This window comes from Charadrius vociferus, unplaced genomic scaffold, assembly GCF_000708025.1.
Source record: "Charadrius vociferus isolate BGI_N301 unplaced genomic scaffold, ASM70802v2 scaffold15, whole genome shotgun sequence".
Taxonomy (NCBI): Eukaryota; Metazoa; Chordata; class Aves; order Charadriiformes; family Charadriidae; genus Charadrius; species Charadrius vociferus.
This window is the reverse complement of record NW_009650064.1, coordinates 5,187,829-5,209,548: the sequence shown is the minus strand read 5'-3', so window position 1 is coordinate 5,209,548 and position 21,720 is coordinate 5,187,829. Positions and strand designations below refer to the sequence as shown.

Sequence of the window (21,720 nt, the reverse complement as noted above, 5' to 3'; positions counted from 1 at the left end):
CAAAGTGCTGCGAGCTGCATCCTCATCTTTAAGGCATTTGCAAGTGTTTCTGTAAAGAATGGAAGCCCTTTCATCCCATTTACATATGACATGTTCTTGCACCGATAGTTTAAATTAACTTTGCTTATCTTGATCTTACAAGACAGCTACGGCAGAGGCAGGTTTTGAGAAGGGCTGTGCATTCCTAGCTAGTGCGCTGACCATTGTACGACTCTTCTTTCCTCAATATTTATGTCTCCTTAATTTGAATATGGTCAGAATCTCTTGTTTTCAGGTATGGTGCATTTGCTGTTCATTCTTTCTAATTAAGTTCAATGGGATGATGCTAGATCAGGTCCTAAGAAAGAGCTGTTTGGGAATTTATCAGCTAACCAAAAAATTCACCGAAAAATTCTTGTTCAGGAGTACAGAAAGGCTTAGGAGGAATGCTGCTGGGGAAGAGCTTCTCAGGCCCAGACAGAGAGGCAGGAGGAGAGTCACTAACAGCCTGGGGTTTGAATTATTTATTTGGGATGGAGGCAAGCTAATTCAAACCCATGTCTAGCTGCTTCTCTCCAGTCAGGATGAGTTTCTGCATCCCTAGGTGACACAGTTGATCTCCATCTCTTGCATATCCTTCCCTGACAAGACCCATGGACACCCGCCAGCACAATGCACTCAGCGATGTGATGGAAGAGCTGATGTCTTCCTGAGCAGCCCCTTTCTTTCTTCTGTGCTTTGCTGAGCTTCAGCAGCAGCTTCAGCAAAGCACAATGGAGTTTGTAGGATTAAATCCTCATCATTCTCCACTATGAATCAGAAGATTGTTCTTCCCTCCCTTCACACAATCAAAAGGAATATTCTTTCTGTGTCTACATTAAGAGGCATCAGCAAAAACACCCATTCACATGACTGTAAAAAAGTAAACTCAACACAATGGGATAAAAATGGTTTCAAAATGAAGTTTGGAAGAACAGAGCTTTAAAAGTTGAGTGCTGAGGACCTTTGAGAGTTTAGGGCTCTTGAAGAAACCTCATGAAATTTTGAAATACTGTGATAGGTCATTGCTGTCTGTTGAAATGTATAATATTCCCCCAATACTCAAGTGTACTTTTGTATTAAAACGATGTTTTTTCATTCTTATTGATGCTGGGAAATTTGTCTCTGCAGGGCTTCTTCACCCCAACGTGCCTTTAAATGATAAATTACAAGTTTCTTAAAAAATGGAGGTTAATCTCTTCTCTCTGCTTTGAAAGAAATGTGTCATTTTTAGAATCAAACTCGCTACCTGAATTCCAACAGAGCTGCAGGTCATAGCTGCTGGGCATATTCTTGTCTTCAGGGATTTTTTTTGATATATACTTATCATCAGCATTAGCTGAAATAATACCAATTTGTACAAATGGAAGTGAAAATCTAAGCTTAAATATGGGATTGGGCATAATACCTACAAATTAGAGTAACAAGTTTTACATATACCTCAACGCTTCCAAAATCTAGAGATCAGATGCCAGCTGCTACCTGCTAATAGCCCTTGTACTGCATAGTAATTAATGCATCTCATCTACAGTCTGCACACAAGATTATTTTTTAATAGGTTTGCAAGTGCTAGACTGTATTTGCAAAAAGTATTTCATATGGAGTTTAGATATGGGCTACAGTATGGGTTAGTTTACTGCCAAACTTAAAAGATCTGGTTTATATATTGGGATGATTACAAATTCAAAATCTTTCTGCAGTTACATAAATACTTTCAATGAATCTAAGAAATTTATTATGAAAAACATTTTATTACTGTGCCTTACAATTTTTTTGGGAGAGCCGTCTTTGAAAAACATCTTAAAAATGAAATGTGTACCCTATTTCTAATATAATTTGCACTCAGGGGAAAAAGAAATCTCTGCCTTGAATAACAAATCATCAACAAATTCATGCTTGAATTCAAATTTCTATATTCCTGCAGGATTTGTACTGAAAATGGAAAAGGAATGGGTAAACCCCTGTCCTCTAATAACCCTAATTACTGGCAATTATATAGCCATAACAAATGCGTTCATGGTATGATTACTTGATGATCGTTGTGTGCCATTTTTTTGAAGGGAGACCTGTCTGTTGTAAGCTACAATAGTTATTCTGATCTCTGGTCTGTTAACATCTTGGCAGAATCAGATTCTCGGATCTTCCTTTGCCAAATAAACACAAATTTACTTATACTTTCATAAAGATCTTTATTTTCCCTCTTCTAATTTTTGAATTAGGAGTTGCCTGTTTTACCTGCTCAGAACCCTTGAAAAATACATCTAAGAGTTTCAATTTAACTGGAAATATGATATTAATGACTGAGCTTTTCTTGAGAAGAACAATCAAATCCTTACTAGCTGGGATGCTGTGGCACAAGAGATAGGAAGGGTCCACTGTTATGTTCTGGCTGCAATGGCTGTGAACCCTTCTGAGATGTTTGGATTACAGGTCTCTCTTAGGAAAGGACATTTCTTTAATATAGAGTGGTAGGATTTGGTTCAGAAGGGTAAGAAGCTGTGGTTGTATATAATTGGTTCTCCAATCCAGAAAGTTGTTCTGAAAATAATAACCAGATTAGCTTTTGGTTTACTGCATTTCTTAATTTACCCCTGGCAAGGCGTGTAAGCACACTTACACATCACATCCTGATTAGATTAGGAGAATGGGTAACTCCATAAGCACAGCCGTGCAGGACTGCTTCTTGTTCCTTTTTCCTTGGCTCTGCATTCAGTAAGTCCTTGGTGGGTCTCACAATTAGTTTCCCCTGTTTCTATCTAAAGCAAGTCCACCACGAGTCTGTAAATGTTGAGAGTGTACAGGTCCTAATAGCAGTATTCATCTGTCTTCTTCTTGGCTGGTCATGTGGTGGAAATCTACTGATACATCCTTCCAAGAGATGAGCTTTTGTGTTTTCTATCCTCGTACAGGACTGCTCTGCTAATGCCAGTCACTGTCATACATTCTCTCACGCTCCTCATGAGAGCCTCTTTACAGACTCCTCTCTGTTACCAGCCCCCCAATTCAGTAACACTTTCTTTTTTAAAAAAATTCAGCTGCCTCTCTGCTTTTCTACTAACTGCCTAATTTTCGTACCACTAAAAGCCATGAGAACAACTTAAGCGTGTACTGATCTGGGGGGGGGAAATTCCCAGCACAGAAATTTATAGTGAGTTCCCCCTGATCAATTTGGTTCTTATAAATAATGCTGATAGATCTGAACTGTAACTAACCTGATAGCTACAGTTATCGGCTAGCAGATAATCTGATTTTTGTCACTCAGTGTAAGTGGTTTAAGCCCTCCTTTTTGCAAGCCTGCCATCTGGAACAAACTAACATCTTCCCCACTGCAGGCTGTAAACAGGGTATTCCTGCTGCCCCTGCTAGGTGAGAGGTCCTCCTTCTGTGGCCCTTCGTCAAAGTTTGGCACCGCATGAATGTCCCCAGCTCAGCTCCATGAACAGTCTGTGTTATGGGCTGTGGGGACCAGCTGGTGCTGGGCTGGGAAATGCTGTGGGCCCCAGCTGGTGGGAAGACCTGACCCTCTTATGCTCCAGGGCTTGATACCACCAGGACCTGGGGATCCAGCTGTGTACCTTAGTCACAACTGCAGTGGAGTCACTCGGGGATGCGTTATCATCTCTCTCTAAGTTTTTTTCCAGTACTTCTCTCTCCTCAGTTTCTGGAGGCAGAAGATTTTGGCATGGCAGTTAAGGTGGCTCCCCCGCAGTGAACCATAGTAACCCAAACATTCTTTTTTCCACTTTCCCGATCTGGGATTGCTTTTTCCTGCCAACTGCTTCAAGCAGACCATGGATGAAAATTAATTTTCTACACTAATTTAAACTGTGACAGCAGTACCATGGAAATGTTCGTCCAATTTGGAAAAATTGCCAGCGTACGCGAACGGAAAATAACCCAAAGTTAGACATTTTGTTCTCCAGAGCAGGAGCAGCTCCTTTGTGCTTTTTGGTAGTCAGGGTATTTAATTTTGTTTATTTTTAACTCTCACTGAAGCCAATCAATGGAAGTTTCATCTCTAGTCTTGCTGCCATTGGGGATAAAATGTAAAGCCGTAAATCTCTCTTCAAAGTGGGATTTATGTCCTTACTTACTTTACCAAATCGCTCCAATGGATCCTATCTGACATATATTTATCCACAACGGTTAATAAGATATTTGTTTTTTCAGCACAGATACGTTCCTTCTCTGGACATGACATCAACTAAGTAGCCTGTAATTAATCTGCCAACACTTTTGTTTGCTCTTCCTTTCTCAAAGCAATAGGAGACCTGCTTGAGAAGTGCAGTTAGGTCTTTCATGCCTGCTGACTGAATCAGATTTCCTCTGAGCAGAGGAGGAATATTCTTTGGTAAGGTTGGAGGAGCCATTCTTTGTGTTATGCTACTTGTGTGGAAGCTGACTAGTTTGGCTATAGAGGGAGAGAAGGACCCTTAGATTCATGCCAATTAAACAGACTGAAGCGCGAGATGGAGCCCAGAGGCAGACAAACGATGTACGAGAGCTCTTGTTTCTGACAGATGCTTTGAGGCCTGTGATTTCCAACTACTGAGCCAGCCTGGGGATGGTACTTGTCAGAGTAGAAGATAACTTGGAGAGTAGTCCTGGTTTAAAGATATTTTCTATAACGTGGCATAAAAACCTTACAAACTTGGCAATGTTCACCAGGTAGCTTGTGTGGCAGTTTGTATGCATAACATTATTACTGGGCCACTACATCAGAGGCATCTTTTTCCAGTGAGTAGGAACCATGAACATACTTTGAAGTGAGTGAACACCACAAATGAATAACCCTGACATGACTCGCTCTCTGAGCCTTTCTCAAGGCCTCCAACTGAGTCCAGGCAGAGGAGCTCTGACCTTCCCTAGTGGAAAATGCCTGCTAAAAAAACTGCAAGAGTGAAAGCAGTTAAAACAGGAGAGAGAGAAGAGGAAGAAGAAGTAGGGGCAAGAAAAAAAAAAAAGGATATAAGCAGAACTACCCAGCGCTTGAAGTAAAGACATGCAATAGTCTACATGAGGCGTCAGAGTGTGGTTTAAATGCTGGATTTATTTTTCTGCAGAACTGCACTTATTAACATTCCTAGAGCAGTGTCTTTAATCAGAGAATCTTCAAAGGGCTCAGGCTCCACGTGCATGCCAGCATTCACATTTTACTACAGTGCATATGCAACGTGTGCATTTCCTCCTCTTCTGTTTGATTTTGAGTTGCAGAAACGTATCATGACAGTCTGCGTCTGCCAACAAACAGCTTTTCAGCTGCTCCAGCATTTCACATTTTACCTTCAGTGAAGTCCCTTCTCTTGTCAGCTTTCCTTTAATCTTAGCAAAGAGATTGGTTTTTCTTCAGTTTTTTTTTAAGTTTCCCGTCTTGTCTTGTATACTCAGCTCTTTCTTCCACTGCTTCCTTGTTTATGGAAGGTTTTTGTCTTAAAATCCAGCATTCCTTGTGGTCTGAATTGCCTCATGCTGCCTGTTTGCTCTGTTGCTTTGTGCTATTTCCCCATCACACTTCTTGTTATAGGTCTCACCTATTACTAGGTGGCTGCTGTCAGAAGCCAGCTGTGCTGTTTGGAACAGGCTATTAATGGTGTCAATTTGGGGCATATACGTTCTAAAGTTTAAAAATGAGATTTCTAAAACACTTTCACTTGTCATTACAGTCATTAAATCTACTTACAAGTTAAATTACAAGATCAAAATATACATGTTTATCTCTTTTCCCCAGTAGGTTTCAATTTTAAACACAAAAACTGTATTTATGTTTGCAGCTCAAATACTGGAATTATTCTAATACATTGCAATTCATAAGAGATTTGCAATAGAAATAGACAAATCTGTTCTCAGTGTTTATAATTAGATTAAAAACAAGACAGAAAACGGGGATGTGTAATTTAAATCTTCCAAACCTTTTTGATTCACTAATTGGGAGTGTTGCAATGTAGAAAACACCAGTGTTTATAAATTTGCAGTGTTTCCTTACAGACCCTTTTTTTCTAACAGGGTTGATTCATTACCATCTGACAGCTGCTGTTTTGTGGGCTTCAAAAAACAAGCCGAAGTCTTCAGTATAATTCCAAGGATATGTATCAGTGCGGCAAAAGCCGATGACAACTTAAATCTCTGTTGCCAAGGATATATGGCTGTATAAGCTGAGCCGTGTGTGAATTTTTCAGGTCAGGCTCAAGTTGTAGTTCCACTGTGCAAGGAAGAATGGGGAAGGCCTGAATTCATTCAGGCAGGTATTGCTCAAACAAGGCAGTGCAGCAGGGTGTAAGAGGCCAAGTCCCGGCCGCAGCGGGCCATACTGTGGCTTTAGAGCCATGCAGTTGGCCCACGCTAGAAGCCCTGCCCTTCTGCAAAGCTCCTCTTCCCAGAGGTCATTTTACCTTCAGCTCCAGCACCAGCTTGTCTGGTATCTTTGCATCACATCCCCTTGCACGGCGCAAGCCTGGCTTTTGCCAAGCAGAGGAGGAATTCCTTGCACATCCCAGTTCCTCCAGCCCAGAGCCTCTGTGCCAAAGCCTACCTGGAAGGTCAGCCATCAATTGGGTGGGAGGGAGCCGCTGCAGCTGGTAGTTCAGTAGGTGGCATTGTTCTCCTAGAGATGAAAGCAAAGTTCAGCTCCCTACCAGGGAGAAGCACCCAGCTGCCCTTGTTTTGCCGAGGGTGTGACAAAAATCGAGAGGTCTGTCTTACTGCTGTTATTAACAGTCTCTAGTGGTTTCTGGACCATTCTTTCAGTCTGATTTCAATTCATTTTAATGGCTCCCAGAGAGCAGCTGTGCTCTTCCCAAGCCTCCCTCAGGACTCTTTATGGACACAGGACTGGCTGCCCGCTACACTCTGTCCTGAGCTGCACAGCACTTGTGGTTTTGGTCCTCTGTCTTATGAGCTGTGAGGAAAGCGAGGTCTGCTTTAAAGGAACTCCATGACAAACGTTCCTTAACTTCAGAAAGAACAAGGCTGGGTGGGCATTCATGGACCAAATTTAGAAGACCTGCAAAAGCTGGTCGGAGTTTCTAGTTGACAGGTGCTTTACAGATGTGATTTACTAACATTAGCAGATTTTTATATAAACATAAAACTTTTCCCTCAAGCTGTCAGTTCATCGCCTTTCATGAGTCTAATACTTTGTAGTTTTAACACAGTATTATACTAATTCTGTTATAAACAAAGTCTTCCCTTAAGCATTCACTAGAAAATGCCTAAATGCACTGTGCAAGAAAAACTGCATTTTATATGGCAATATTATACCTTACTTTTTAATACCGATACTAAAAGAATGTGTTTGTATAAAAATAAGTGAAAAATATTTATGGAAGACAGAACTAGAGATTGTTCATTTCAAAATCCCAGATCTTACTTCTCCCAAATGTTACAAGACTTCAAAAGTTAACTCCAAACTTTACAATTGGCCCATTTTTCTGTTGTGCCGCCCAAAGACTGACATTGGGACACCCCATGTCCCTAGGCATATAGATAGGGAAAACCAGTCCACCTGGTGAGAAGCAGCTAAGATGGAAGCCTTTCCTGCAATATCTGTAATGCAAGCATGTCTGTGATAACCCTGCTCCTGGGAGATGACCAGTCCTGTTAAACAATTTGGCTGCCCCATGTGAGCTATGCATAGGTTCCTGTCTTGTTAACTCTTGAACAGGATAGACAATGTAATTGTAAAAGGAGACTAGGTTAGAAAGATATGCAGGTTAGTAATTAAAAAGTCCGTCAAAGGATAAGTGCTCTATCACAGCCTCTGCACTCAGGACAACACATCAACCATTTGTTAGGCAAAGTATACTTCTCCAAGTCATCGGTACTGATGACATGCAAGCAAGTACCCCCTGAGAAAGCATATGCTCATGCAGCAAATGTTCATTTTGAAAAAAAACAAGGAAAATTTGAAATAATAAATATGCTCTGTCCATACAGAATCACAATGCGCAATTAGAGATGCAGCAGTAGAGGGCTGGCCAAGAGGTAAGAAAGACTTCTGTGGCCTGAGGTGTACTATCCCTCCATGCCTTTGAATGGAGAGGGTAATTACACCATTATTCTTGATGACTTTTATGAGGTTGCACATGATGGAAAAAGACAACAGCTTCCCGAATCCAATTTTCTTCCCACGCAAGGGTAATCACAATCTGTCCCTAAATATTGCTGTGTCCTAGCAATATATACATTTATTCCTCTATCTGGAGTGCTGAAAACATTGTGCTGCTTCATTACAGAAATCCATAAACTCATGTAAAGTTTCTTAAATGGTGTCTTGGAGAGCTGGTAGCTTGGAATAAACAAACAGTCTTGTCAAAGGAAAACAACACATACCAACTCCAACTTTACACAGATGATTTTGCAGCATTGAGGCCTACTTCTTTGCTGGATAGGGTTATAAATTATCTCTGAGCTATTCTGCTTCCAGTTACTCCATCTGTAATCATTCTAGTGTGGTTTCTAAAGGAAATGCATACATATAAACATGAAAATACTTCCTGTCCATGTTAAGAGGAAGGTTTCTTGGGATTTATTTGACAGACAACATATCACAAAATCCTTAAATAGTAATTAACTAGCACATTTTGGACAAACTTTTCAAGCAAAAACATCTGTGCATAAAGCAAAGTAAAACATTTCTCATTTCATATTAAATATTATTTGGCTTGGATATGAAGCTTTGGCCCTATACCCAAGGCTTTTTTATCTGGGGACGGGGGAAGGAGAAAAAAATGGGAAAGGTTTTTTGTAAACATTGCTCTCTGACTTCCCCAGAAACAGTTGCTTTGACCGGACTCATTTCACCAGAGCAGCCATTTACATGGTAAAAAGCCACCTCTGAAGCAGATATTTATAAGCATTTATTTATAAGAATTGCTTCTAAAGGGCAGCTGATCTCATCTGGAAGAACATGTAACACAGATCAGGTGGGTGAAAGTGCCTGCCACTCTCCAGAGCATGAAGGACGCTTCATTCAAACGGAGGTCAGCTCCCTCCCCAGCACTCTGCTGACTGTAATCCTTCTCCACATGCCTGGTCTTGGAGCTCTCTCTTCAGCCTGGACCCAAAACTGTCAAGTGAGTTTCTTAGTATGAAGAAATTAACTGTGGACTGCACTGCAGGGGAGCAATGATCCTTAATGGGATGAAAGAGGGACAGGACAAGAGAGAACATGATAGAGATTTTTTAAATCACGAGTGGCAGAGGAGATAAGGAGAAACAACTGCTCACTGTCTTAGCAAAAGAACTATGGGACATTCAATGGCTAGTGGCAGGTTTCGTAGCAAACCAAAGAAGGTTCATGTAACACCAAGATTAGCTGTGGGAATGTTTACCACAGGACATTGCAGGTGCTAAAACTCAACATGGGTTCAAATGAAGGCTAGAAAAATCAGTGGAAGAAAAATTGCTGTAAGACATGACCAGTAATTCAGCAAGTCGTTGACATTCAAATTTCTGACAGTTTGGAGAATATTCTGGGCAAGTTGGGACTATACATGCTTGCACTGCTCTTTCTTAATTTCTTTTATTGTTCTGTTTTGCACTGCTCTTTCTTCATTTCTTTTATTGTTCTGTCTTGCACTTCTCTTTGTCCATCACTTACTGCTCTGATTTGGATGGACCTTTCACCTGATCCAGTAGAGCTGTCCCTACATGCATGTGCTTAGCTGAAGCGTGATGAAAGCTAATCCCTACTTCTTTCTCCAGTGCTTATCTTGTATGCAACACTTGACTGCTGCTCACCACAGAATTACTATTATTCCTGCTTCTTCACTACTAGGAAAAAGCTCCCTCTTCTCCTGAAGGCTCTCAGTCTTTTCATATGGTCACTGTAAAGTGTGTCTTCATGTTAAGGCATTAAAGAGAAAACTGAATTCTCGATTGATTTAGTCTTAATACTTCCTAACTGTTTCAGTCTTAATACTTCCTAACTGTTTCAGTCAATTTCTCTCCCTTGATAATCCGAGCATGCATGATCCACTGTTCTTCAGGGCCAAATATTACCTACTTTTCTGAAGTTACCTCTGAGACGACCAGATCAGATGACACAAAGGTGCAGTTTGAACTGATTTTTTAAATGTAGCAGAAGCCCTGGGGTGACTCACTTCTGGGACATATGAAAAGCCTAGGGCTTAAAAACTCTTGGGCACCCATTGTAGAAAAATCATGTGTCTTCAGAAACTCTTGATAAACCCTACTTCTTCCCACCCTGTGTACTGAAACATCAGAAACTTTTGAAGAGTCTGCCTCTATAAAATCAGTATATATAGTAACTTCTAGTAAATTTTGTACAGGAATTAAAATATATGCTACATTAGTAGGCATATTTCCTTTCAAATAAAATACAAATTTAATTACGTAATCAGTGATATTTACATATAATCCAATGCTCATTGTCATATATAGTACTAAAGAAGATAGCTGCCACTTGATACCTTGATTCTCCAAAACAGGGCTCTACTGAGAAGATCTGGATTTCTGAAAATTTTAAGCAAAAAATACAAATACATTTTTTTACTAAATATTTCAGACAGTTTCTTATCAAACATTTTGTATGCCAAACATGGTATTTTCAGCCAACTCTATTCAGTACGCTAATAATCACCCTAAACCATTATGTTATCTCATTTTAATTTTACATTTTCCTCTGTAATCTCAGACTTCTCAGAAGAAAACCACATTGCCAAACTTGACAGGAAAATGTTGCGAAGAGAGAATTATTCTCAGCTTTTCCTGCACACAGAGTGAAGCAATCAGCCGGCTATAGCTGTTTATGCACACAGCAATCTTCTGGTTTCCCCAGGTGATCTTCATAATATTTGCGTAGTCGAGAGCCCAACAGTAGGCGAGGGCTGTTGGGACTATCTTGAACTGGACAGGTGGTCACGTCGGCAGCCTTCCCTCTGGAGCTCTTGGTAGGCTCCCTGCTTGCTTCACTGCAGCTGAGCATCGTTTAGGTTGCGGTTAATGGCTCCTCAAAGCACCGCAGCTGTGGGAGGAAATTCCACTCCTCTTGGCTGGGTGAATGACAGGAGGGCAGGGAAGTAAACATGAAATTAGTAAATGTGATTGAATACCATTAAACCAGCTCCAAACTGCAGAAGGGTATCAGCTCCGTACAAGTCAGTGGTGGGTCTCGATCTGGAATCACTGAGGTGAAATGAACCCGGAGTAGAGGGCTGGTGCAACTAGGCACGTGCTTCTTAAAACCTCCTCTTTCAATTAAGTTGTCTCTGAACCTGATGCATCAGCCCTGTGCTATGTGGAGAAAAATTATCCTCAATTAGGAAAGAAAAAGCATGCGGTGACTGCATTTCAGCCTGCAGCTGTGTCAGTGTTCATCCCATCACCAGACCAGAGGCTGCACATTGGACAGAAGCTCCCAGACAAGGAAATACCTGTGGTTCAACATTTTTACCTGTGAAACAGTCCAGCACTGTTTCTGGCATACTCTCACCATCTGCCTACCACTATTCACTTTGTGGTTACTCTCCCTCCCTCTTTAAGAAAACAGAGAATAAGGCCTGAAGCGACTGACACTTTGTATGTGAGCTGCATGAAAGAAAAGGCTCCTTTTGCCCTCTCTCCCTTTCCTCCTCGTGTATTCACACAGGCCTCCCAGAAGGATTCCTGGTAGCGGTTTGGGGTGTCTGAAATGTAAATGTCACTTCTGCAGAAGAATGATATATAATGTATACATAGCTGTGGTGAAGATGTGAGGGTAAACATTTCCAGGCATAGCCTGAAATTTCTGCAAGTATATGGTTAATTTTAAATATTTCCACGATTTAGTCCCTGTCTCATAGAGTCATATGCAAGCTTCATCCAACAGTTCTAAAGGTTTCCAACACCTTTAAAGATGTTTGAAATAATATGCCTGTTTTACAAATAGGAGATCTTCCTAAGACAAAGTCAACCGATTCATCAAAACTCAAAAGGTCAGCGGTGACAGACCAGGGTTAAATTGTAGTAGTGATGAGCCTAATACCACTCAACTATTCATTGTCACCTGTCCCTGTCTATATACTGTATATTGATGCAATGTGAAGTCCTCCAGCGTAAAGGACTGGAGTTTTTATTGAAAATCTAAAGTTTGAGAAAACATCCTGAATGCTCACTACAACCATCAGCACTTACCATAGACTTTTCATCTATAGCTTTTTTGGCATTATCAAGTGCATTTCTATGGTAGAAGGTGTTAGAGAAAAGTACATTAGAGCTGTCTCTAACAATGTTTGTTTCTACAAAATATCAACAAGGTATTTTGCCATGGGAACTCACAAAAGTTTCGTATAGCTGCCAGCCAAAACGCTGTTCAAACTCAAACCTTACGGGACAATTGTACCATTCCATCCAGAGGAGGATACAAATGGCTGTGGGAAAAAGCAATCCAAAGCTCTCTTGGGACACAGAAAGATTTCTGTTGAGTTCAGTGAGTTTTAGGTGAGACCCTTAAGAATGCAGAAGTAATCAATTAAGCAAATATTTAAGTTTACTCATACAGGACTAAGCACATCTCCTCTAGAAATGTACTAGACACCAAACAGATCTAAAAGCTTGAGTTCAAACAGGAATAACTGCAGCTATATAAGAAAACTTGAACATATGCTGAAGGAAGAAAATTTTCTTGTGGAAGTTCAGCTAAATGTGGAATCAGCTGCAAAAATACGAAGTGATTATTGAAATGATGCAATACCTCCCCCAAAAAATACCACCTTGGGGCCAAGATTAATTCCAAACTGTTTGAATGTACAGACATTTGCCTATGTTTCTTAGGTATATTTCTAAGCAATGGCCTTAAAAACTTCTCCAAACCCAGATTAATCAGGACGTAAAAAATAAGAAGTGACATATGCTTATATTAACTATGTTATAGCCATTGGCAAATTGCATGGTAACTATTTTTTCCGGAGAAGGTCATCCTGTATCATCTGCTTTATAATAGAGAGATGCTTATGTAATGCAATTATCCAAACCACTTGGATGACACCAGCTAAGTCAGGACCAGGATTTCTTATGGGTCAGTTCTGGATTATTTCTGCGCATTATACAACAAGACTGCTTATTGCAAAATGCTTAAATGGTATTGGGAGCAAAGCCCAGCACCCAGTACTCTCTGTCCCACTTAAGCACCCTAACCATGCAGCTACATAGCCACACTTGTTCCTATTTTCTTTCTTTCCCAATGGATTCTGGCATACTTGGCTTCACTGTGAAAACAGGAGCATAGAAAATGGTCCTTCCAACCTAACTGAAAACCCTATGTCTGGAACATTCACGTGGCAGACAGGAGCTGTGGGTTTGAACCCCTGTGGGTTTGGGAGCCTCTACAAACTCTCAAATCAGAGTCTCTGTGCAATGCTTCTATCACCAGACAACTATACAAACAATTAGTAATGTCATCTACTCCTCTGGCTGTATATTAAAGGATGATTTTAAAATGCTACGTGGTCCTTAAATACAGTTATAGGGATCGTGAAAGAAGTTAAGAGCTTCTGTACTTTGGATTTTACACATCCGATAGGTCTGAAACCATCTTCCAAACTTGCTTGCTGGTCTACCAATAAAAAGCTATAACTTCTTTTCACAGGGTCACTGAGTTACAAAAAATGGGTGTCCTTTGTACTTTCTTTTTATAATAACTTGTGAGTGACAATCTCAAACACTCTGTAAACATTAATCCCTGAGCATCCAGGGGAACTAGCATACATTTTTCCCAATTCACAACAAACAAACAAGGAAATGCTCAAATGTAGTGCCTAGGAAGCAAAATGCATGGGTTGCTCTAGTGCATATTATGCCTTGGGGATACCACGGACCTAAAGTATGCATATATTTTTATCCTTTGTGAATTATTTTAGACTTCATCCATTCTAATTAGGTTCTCAGATAAGACTGTATAGTGAGTTTCTGTCTATTTTTCCAGTTTCTGAATTCACCCTTTGGCTCAGTGACTGGCTTCCATCTTATGTCTCTGGAGAGTATAACACATTGCCTGAATAACTATGCTGGTATATGTCCAAGGCACTTATTTGCTTCCATTAAACCATGTTGAGATTTAAAATTATCACAAGAGAAGGGAAAACTACTGTGATCCAGGTTTTCATCTCAGCTACTTTGGTATAAATTAAATGATTAAAATTCTAATGGAATTCTCTTTTCCTTGAGATTTTTGTAAACTGTTAACTATTTCAACAGTAAACAGTTAAAAGCTGAGATAATTCAGGTTCTGTCATATTTCTTCCTTTTGCCAAAATAGACTTAATTGAGAAAAGATGGAAAAAAATATTAAGGGAAAGTACTGGCCTGAAAATCTGTCCTTGTCAAAAATAACTAAAAGGTAGTCTTACAGAGGCAGACTTGCAAGATTTGTAATTATGGAGTGGTTGAAGAGTTATTCAAACTGTCATGGAAGCTGAAGGATGATTATTTAGACTTAGAGTTGACAGATAATTAAGTAACAGTAACAAAACCGCACTGACTGAAAGTAAAACAGCTAAATTAGTTTGAAGGACTTTTACTGTACTAATGACATAAGATACTTGAGGTCCCAGCCGGTGCCATGTATTCCACAAAATCCGAGTGCTTTCTTCCAGGTGTTGTCCATTGCATTCATTCATCTTAACCTTTGTTTAATATCCTGTCCATATTTTCATTGTCTAACTCAAACACTACTAGGAAAAGGTAGTAATTTTGAATTCTGCTAATTCTACGCTCACTATTATCACTATTGTGTTCATGTCAGGGAATGCAAGATCAGGATATTTAAATATTTAAACACAAAAATGTGTGTGGAGTAAGCCTGTAAAGTTGTCACTGATAGAACTGTTCAGACAAATAACCTTTTCCGTCAATAGAGTGATCCTAAACCTTACAGACATTTGGCAAATACTGTTTAGCCTTCCGCTGTAGATATTTTCTTGTGAAACTTCTGAACTTTTTTAGTTGTTTCCCCTGTTCATACCCTGCATACCTTGAATATTCCTATAGAAATCCCTATGCCTTAGGATTTAGCCAGTGGCTTCTCTGAAATGGCTCCTGTAGGTGTTCCTATCTCCCCTCACTTCTTGTTGAACTGTTGGTAAGTGAGAGAGTGTCTTCTGAGGATCCTTGGGACCATTGACCTATGTGTGAGTTTTGGGTCCATAAAGCAAAGGGAAGTGTTTACTTCCCAAGACGTAAAGGCCTCACCAGGAGGCTCTTCTCCTACCAGACAGATTTTGTTTCATACAGGAGTGAAGGGAACAAAGAAGCTCACTCGTATCAGTAAATCCTCCAGAAGACCTATTGCAAATGATAGTAACCTCAATACTGAAGTTGTAATATTGATGTAACTACAGTAGTCTTAGGATACATAGATCTCAAAGAGGATCAGAGCACAGGAAGAGGTGTTGTCCTTTAGTAACTAGCTTGTAGACCTGGAAGATGGACAGCTTTTTGGATTGTATCTGCTGTCATTTCTTATCACACCTGATGAGATGGACTCTGAACATGAATGCAATGGACAACTGTTTGGGGCTTAGCATTACAAGAGTGCAACAAGATGGCTAAATCTTCACAAAGTGAACCTGATTCATGTTCAGAGTCATCTGTAGATCAGATTTAATTACTAATTATATTGCTTCATAATCAACTAATTAACCTGTTTCAGTACATTTGAGAAACTTGTCCCTTTTCTAGTAACACAAGGATTTTACTAGAAACCGTTATTAAACAAATGATCAACACTAGGGAGAGGATCTCGACTGTTGTGTTTTTCACAGTTCGTGTGCTTTAGCAGTGTGATTTACTGAGGTTACATTGCAAAATTTATTTATGATTTTTATCACTATATTTATTTGAAGTTCTATATGTTGTCCTAACTTCACTAGATAAGTAGTCTGCCATAAGATGTTCGCACGCTTTAAAGTTGGCATAATTTATTAAATGCTTTTTGATACAAGGCTTTTTAGGATATGTAGTGGATATGTGCCTAGTACATTGCATTTACAAGCGCAAACATATGGTATTAATAAAGAGTGATGGCTCTGACAATTTCCTTTTCTAAATAATTAAACTTTTTTTGACTAAGGGCTGAAGATGCCAAGGTAGCCACTCTGTAATCTAACAAACATTTGCACAGATGTACTTGAACACATGGCCATCAACACATGTCTGTAAACTTACATAAGTATAATGTGAATCACTCTTGGAACTATCCCACAAAAGCCTGATGCAAAGTCTATTTAAATCTATAGAAAGATTCCCACTGATTTTTCTTATGTTGTAGATGAGGTCCAAGAGGGATAATTACAGATGTTTCTTTGCACAATGCAGGTTATCAACTTCTTTAAGAACTGGTGAAATGCTCTCATGGCAAAACTTCCATTGACTCTACTGAGATCAGGACTTTCCCTATGTATGTTTAAACAATCAGCTTTATGTGCTTTTCAGTGAGCAAGAAGCAATGCCGATAAATCTGGAAATTCCATCATGAATAATTGATCTTCAGCTGCATAAAGTATCTCTGCCAGTGCACTACAACTGATATTCTTACACGATATTGAGATATTTTAGGCAATGTACACTCATTCTTCATTCAGACATCTATTTTATCCTCAGTCCCTGCTGGGATTCACAGGCCAAGCGCTCCTTTGCCTTTTCACATGCAAGCTAATGAATGTCAGTGCTGGTGCCATTAAAAATTGCATGATCGTTAGCATGCTTGCTTAAAGAAGTAGAAATCTTGGTTCAAATCCTTCCTCTGCCCCGTGTGGCCTGAACTTGCATCTCCCATGTCCTAGGAAGCTGCCTGGCCTCCTATGAATGGGGATGATATATGATTAAAGCTGTCCTAATTTCTATCAGATGTTTAAGTATTCACTTGAAGGACTTATGGGAATGTAGGTCTTCCTTCTTACAGCTGAGTGCCCCAGAAGCACAAAACTGGAGATTTATTTCAACATTGGGTAATCTGCTCTCTATTTGCTTTCTTTCTCCCCACCCCAAAATAATTATTAGCTATTCCAGGGAGATCTCAGAAGGAGAGGGTTTTGAGACTTTTCTCACTCTGGCTTAGCAGTTTGAGCACTCCTCCAGGAGACATGGTTTAAGCGCTCTTGACAAAGGAGAGCTGCAGAATAAGCAGCTACTGTCACTGCCACATTGAACAAATTCATGTCCCAGCAATGAATGATCTTTGGCTGAAATCAAACTGTCGCTGAGGTCAATAAGAAATGAGAAGAAGTCATGTTTTCCTTCATAAAGAAAACAGGCACACAAATCGAAAAGGAGGAACTTCAAGCTAATACTGTTTCATTTTCTAACTATTCTGTTCCTGCTTACTAATTCAGTCTTTTTTGTTATTTTTTAGGACAAGGCCTTAAGGGTTTTCTTTTCCATAAATTTTATCAGCTGGTTCCTTTTTAAAAAATATATATTTTTTTTCCTTTCCTGCAGGTCCTGTTGCCACCATATGATGAACCTGTGAACGGAGCTGCTAAAGATCCACCACCACCTTATGTGTCAGCATAAGTGAGAGTGCTGTGTACCTGGGGAGGATAGCTTTACTCTTCAGGCACTGGAGCAATAGTTTGATAATTTCACTTCCAGGATATAACCTCTATGGGTTACACATTGCTGTTTTGCTGACATATTGAAACCTAAATTGTATGATTAAAATTGTGTAGATAGTTTTAATAATTTGCTGCAACTACAGTAGTGTTTCAGAAACTAGTGAACTAGTTTCAGAACAATTCTGGGTAGCGCTAAGGTTACGGTAGTCACTGAATAGCTTTTTCCACCACGTCTGACATGCAGTGCTAAAGAACATAGAACTTTGCATTCGCAATCAGGTTCAGAGTGTAACTTTCTTCTTTTCATTTGTAAAACTTCCAAAGCACTACAAATGTGTTTCTCAGATGCCCACTTTCACCTTCAGATTGCAGACCAAGTCCAAAAAAGTAACATTCCACTTCATTCCTGTTCTGCAAGAATTTATTAAGTTGTTATGCTATGAAGGATGATGATTGAAAGAAGAAGAATGAATCTTATGCGCTATTCTCATCAACCTGGCTTATGGGAAAAAACTTTAATTGGGAAGAATAAGCATGGGAAATGAGAGTAGACAAAGCACTCTGTGATGCGTAACAAGCCAGAACCTGTGGTCTACATGAACTCACTTTGTCCCAGCCTGCAACCATTCTAACACTCAAAAAAAAAAGAGTACTTACCAACTTCTGGTAATTTTCTTTTCCTGCCTACACAACTTTTTCTCTGCAACAACTTCACAAGTGGTATTTTGAGGTCACAAAATCCTTGCTTTTAAAGTCCCATGGTTAGGTGACAAAGCTGTCTCTTTTGCACTCAATATGCAAATGTTTTCCCATTGGAATGTGCCTGTAAATATCGCAATATTCTGCTGAGTGTGAACTAAATTATGCAGATTCTAAGATATATGTTCCCAACCTATGGGAAACTTATGCATGTAACTTCCTCAAGCATTAGCAGATACGTTTTCGTGTTTCTCATATACATCAACCTGGAGATTTTAGATTCCTTTTATGACTGAACTGGTTGTGCTGAGAATCTTTCTCATGGGACTCATCCATCCATAAATGCTTGTGTGAGGTATTTATGTCTTCCCTGGAGAAGTGCCTCCTACACATGTAACTTTCTGTTGGTGGTGAAGGTTCTACTTTTAATTGAAAAGGAACAGGAAAAGGGAATATAATGTTTGTCTCTACCTCTCATCATTTCCCCCTGTGTTGTCTCCTCTGCATTTGGGGTGATTGAACAGGCTGAAGCTGGACTGATATTGCACACTGCCCCAGGTAAAGGGCAGTGCAGGGCTGAGCCACAGTTTGGAGGAGCACCAGAAGAAACCAAGGTGCCGTCCCCTCTGTGACTGGGCTGGCATGTGAGTCCACAACCTTCCTAAGGAGGACACCCGTTCTCACCCTCAGTGCATTGACTCCATTCTGCAAACTGAAGAAGAGTGAAGGTTTTCCTGCCTTTTTCTGGAAAAGAGCTTTCCAGGGGAACACAGGACCAACAATTTCTTTTCACGGAGGTTGCCACTTCCTTGCAGAGGCCAGGAAAGGAAGGGCCAGACTCTTTCTGCCTGTCTCTTCCACACCCCTGGGAAAAGGCAGGTCCCTATCTGCTTGTTGGAATTTTACTTCAGGGTTCATTTACTCTGAGATCAAACTAAACAATGCTTTTGACTGAACCAGTCTTGAAGACCGTCCATTGATCTCTGTCACAGTCCTATTGCTGCCTTCAGAATAACTCCATGTATTATTATCTCATCACAGTTATCTTTGGGAATTAATCTGAATTTGGGGGTTGGGCTGGCTGGCTGGGCTTCTGAGCTTCATTTTCTTTCATTCTTGACAGATTTGTGAAGGATTTTAAACAGTCATCTGTTTGAGAAAAGCTGGTTGTAAATACATGGCATCTGTGTATACAAACGTCTCTAAAATAAAAGGGTGGTTCCTCAAGACTATGGAAATCATTTTTGCTGGTCTTCCAAGCACAAACATACACAAATTCCTTTCCGATCAAGCTGACATAGCAGGATTTTCTCTGTAAATTACCTAAACAACAGTTTTTCAGTTCACTCACCAGTCCATTCGCCAGCTTTCCATCCATACTGTACAAATGGACAATAGAACAGTAAGTTCTATAATTTATTGTACAATAAAAACAAGAGATAATTCAAGCTTTTAGTTCATTGTCCAGAACCGCAGGCAGTTTTCCAGGGCTGATGAAGTGTGTAATACAGAACAGGGCTATACTGAGCTATACCAAAAGCTGGGGCTTCTTTTTCTCCACATCGTTATAGGGATAATGTTGTGCTAATTCACATGAAATTTCTGTAGACTTTAGCTTGTCTGACTAAAGAATCAAGACTTCTTCACACACACCATACGTGCATAAGTGTGAAGGCATGTCTCCTGCCAGTACTCCTAATACTTTTTTGGATTTTGTCCAGTTTGAGTTAAAGAGGGCAGGGAGGTTATGGGATCAAAACCATGGTATTCCTGCACAGAGTGTAGACAGACAGCTGGGTAGGAGGGAGCAGATAATGTAATATAAGTTCAACTCTGCTGATGTGTCAGAGGATCCATGTGGGAGATGAGTTCCCCTGCTCCCAAAGAAAAAGAAGATTCTCTGGGTTACTTAAAGAGACACAAACTCCAGCTGAAGGGGTTTTATCCTCAGTTGTTGAATTCATTCTCCATTTCCATGTCTAATCGTGGGGAATTCACTCCCCAGCTTTTCTGTAATTCATTTTTAATAGTCAGTCATCTGTGACACAGAAACCTATTAAAAACCTGGCTTCTTAAGTTTCTGTGCTTTGGGAACTGCCTGCTCCAAACAGTGCTTTTTTCACTATTCCTTGCATTTTTTTCCTTTCTCCCAGATATTAGGAGCATGTGCTTATTCAAATTGTCTCCTGTTTTCTTATCTTAAACTCTAATATAACAGTTGATTATTAATAATTTCTAGTAACTTGAGTGGAAAGAAAATATTTTCAAGCTATGTTGACATATAACGTCATAAATATGGAGCTAAAACCAGCAAGCAGGAATCTAAACCTTGATAGTACCAGAAATTTAAGTAGATCTTTTGCTGAAATCTTCTAATTTTTTTAAATATCTGTTATAAGGCATTGCAGGCTTCACAAAGCCTACACATGCTAAGGCACAAATCCCATTTCTCTCATCTGTGCCTGATGCTCTTATTCCTGATGGAACAATGCATCTTCCCTTCATTGCACACTCATCCCTGCATTGTATTGGAGAAAGCAAAGAGGAATTCATAGTGGTGACCCAACAGTGTGGCACTCGTACTTGTAAATACATTAAATTTTCTAAAACAATTATTAACAAACATTATTTTAGGTGTTAGCCCGTCTGTACTTCTTTGTGAAACCTCTGGTAGGTAAAAACAGTCCAGACTTGATATGTCACCAAAAGCCATATCAGATCAATTTATGGCCAGAGAAAAGCTTGGCAAGGAAGCAGAGGGAATGATAACTAGTCTGAAACAAATTCCCAGTTCTGTGCTTTCAAAATAGTTCATTCCTCACCACTTCCCTGTGGGCCAAAGTATATCAACTAGGGGTACCGTGGACAGTTTTAACAAATTTTTGCTAATATCAACAAGGCTGCACACTGATGCTTGGAATATGCAAGATGGAGACAGTTACTGGTAAGGGCAGAATGGAGAGAAGAGCAGCAACAGGTACAGACCGTGGGAGGGAAACCTTCATGTATGTCCTTTAAACAGCACGGAGAGCCAGATGTCATTGCACTGACAGGGTTCACTGCTTCAAACCTGGTTGGCTTATGTGCTCTCTTTCTCCTGTGCTATGGTCAGGAGGAAATATAATTCCTTCTGTAACCTGTTAGCTCTGTTTCAGACTTTTATCACTGGAGTGGATGATACCTCGGTGTTACTTGTTGCAAGGCAAAAACTTCTACAGATTTATTTTTCTAAACCTAAAGGACTACTGGTTAAATTCCTGTCAAACTGTCTAATTTGACAGAATATTCCAAGCTGCTTCTCTGGAGCTAAGTTATATCCTTAGAGGTGTCTCTTCTTAGAGACTACTCTCCTTAGAAGCTCTCTCCTTGGAGGATGCTCTCCTTAGAGGCTGCTTCTCTGGAGCTAAGTAATATCTTTCCCATTTACATGTCTCTATTAGCTGCAGAAATTACA

General features: G+C 39.9%; 1 protein-coding gene across 1 annotated transcript in view; it reads left to right on the top strand.

Annotated features, from left to right (window-relative positions):
• LAPTM4B (lysosomal protein transmembrane 4 beta) overlaps positions 1–17,526 on the top strand; it is a 45,924-nt gene extending 28,398 nt beyond the window's left edge. Inside the window, exon 7 of the mRNA XM_009891921.1 lies at positions 17,452–17,526. Coding sequence (XP_009890223.1) covers positions 17,452–17,526 — 75 coding nt within the window. The remainder of the gene's footprint in view (positions 1–17,451) is intronic.
• The last annotated feature ends 4,194 nt before the right edge of the window (positions 17,527–21,720 follow it).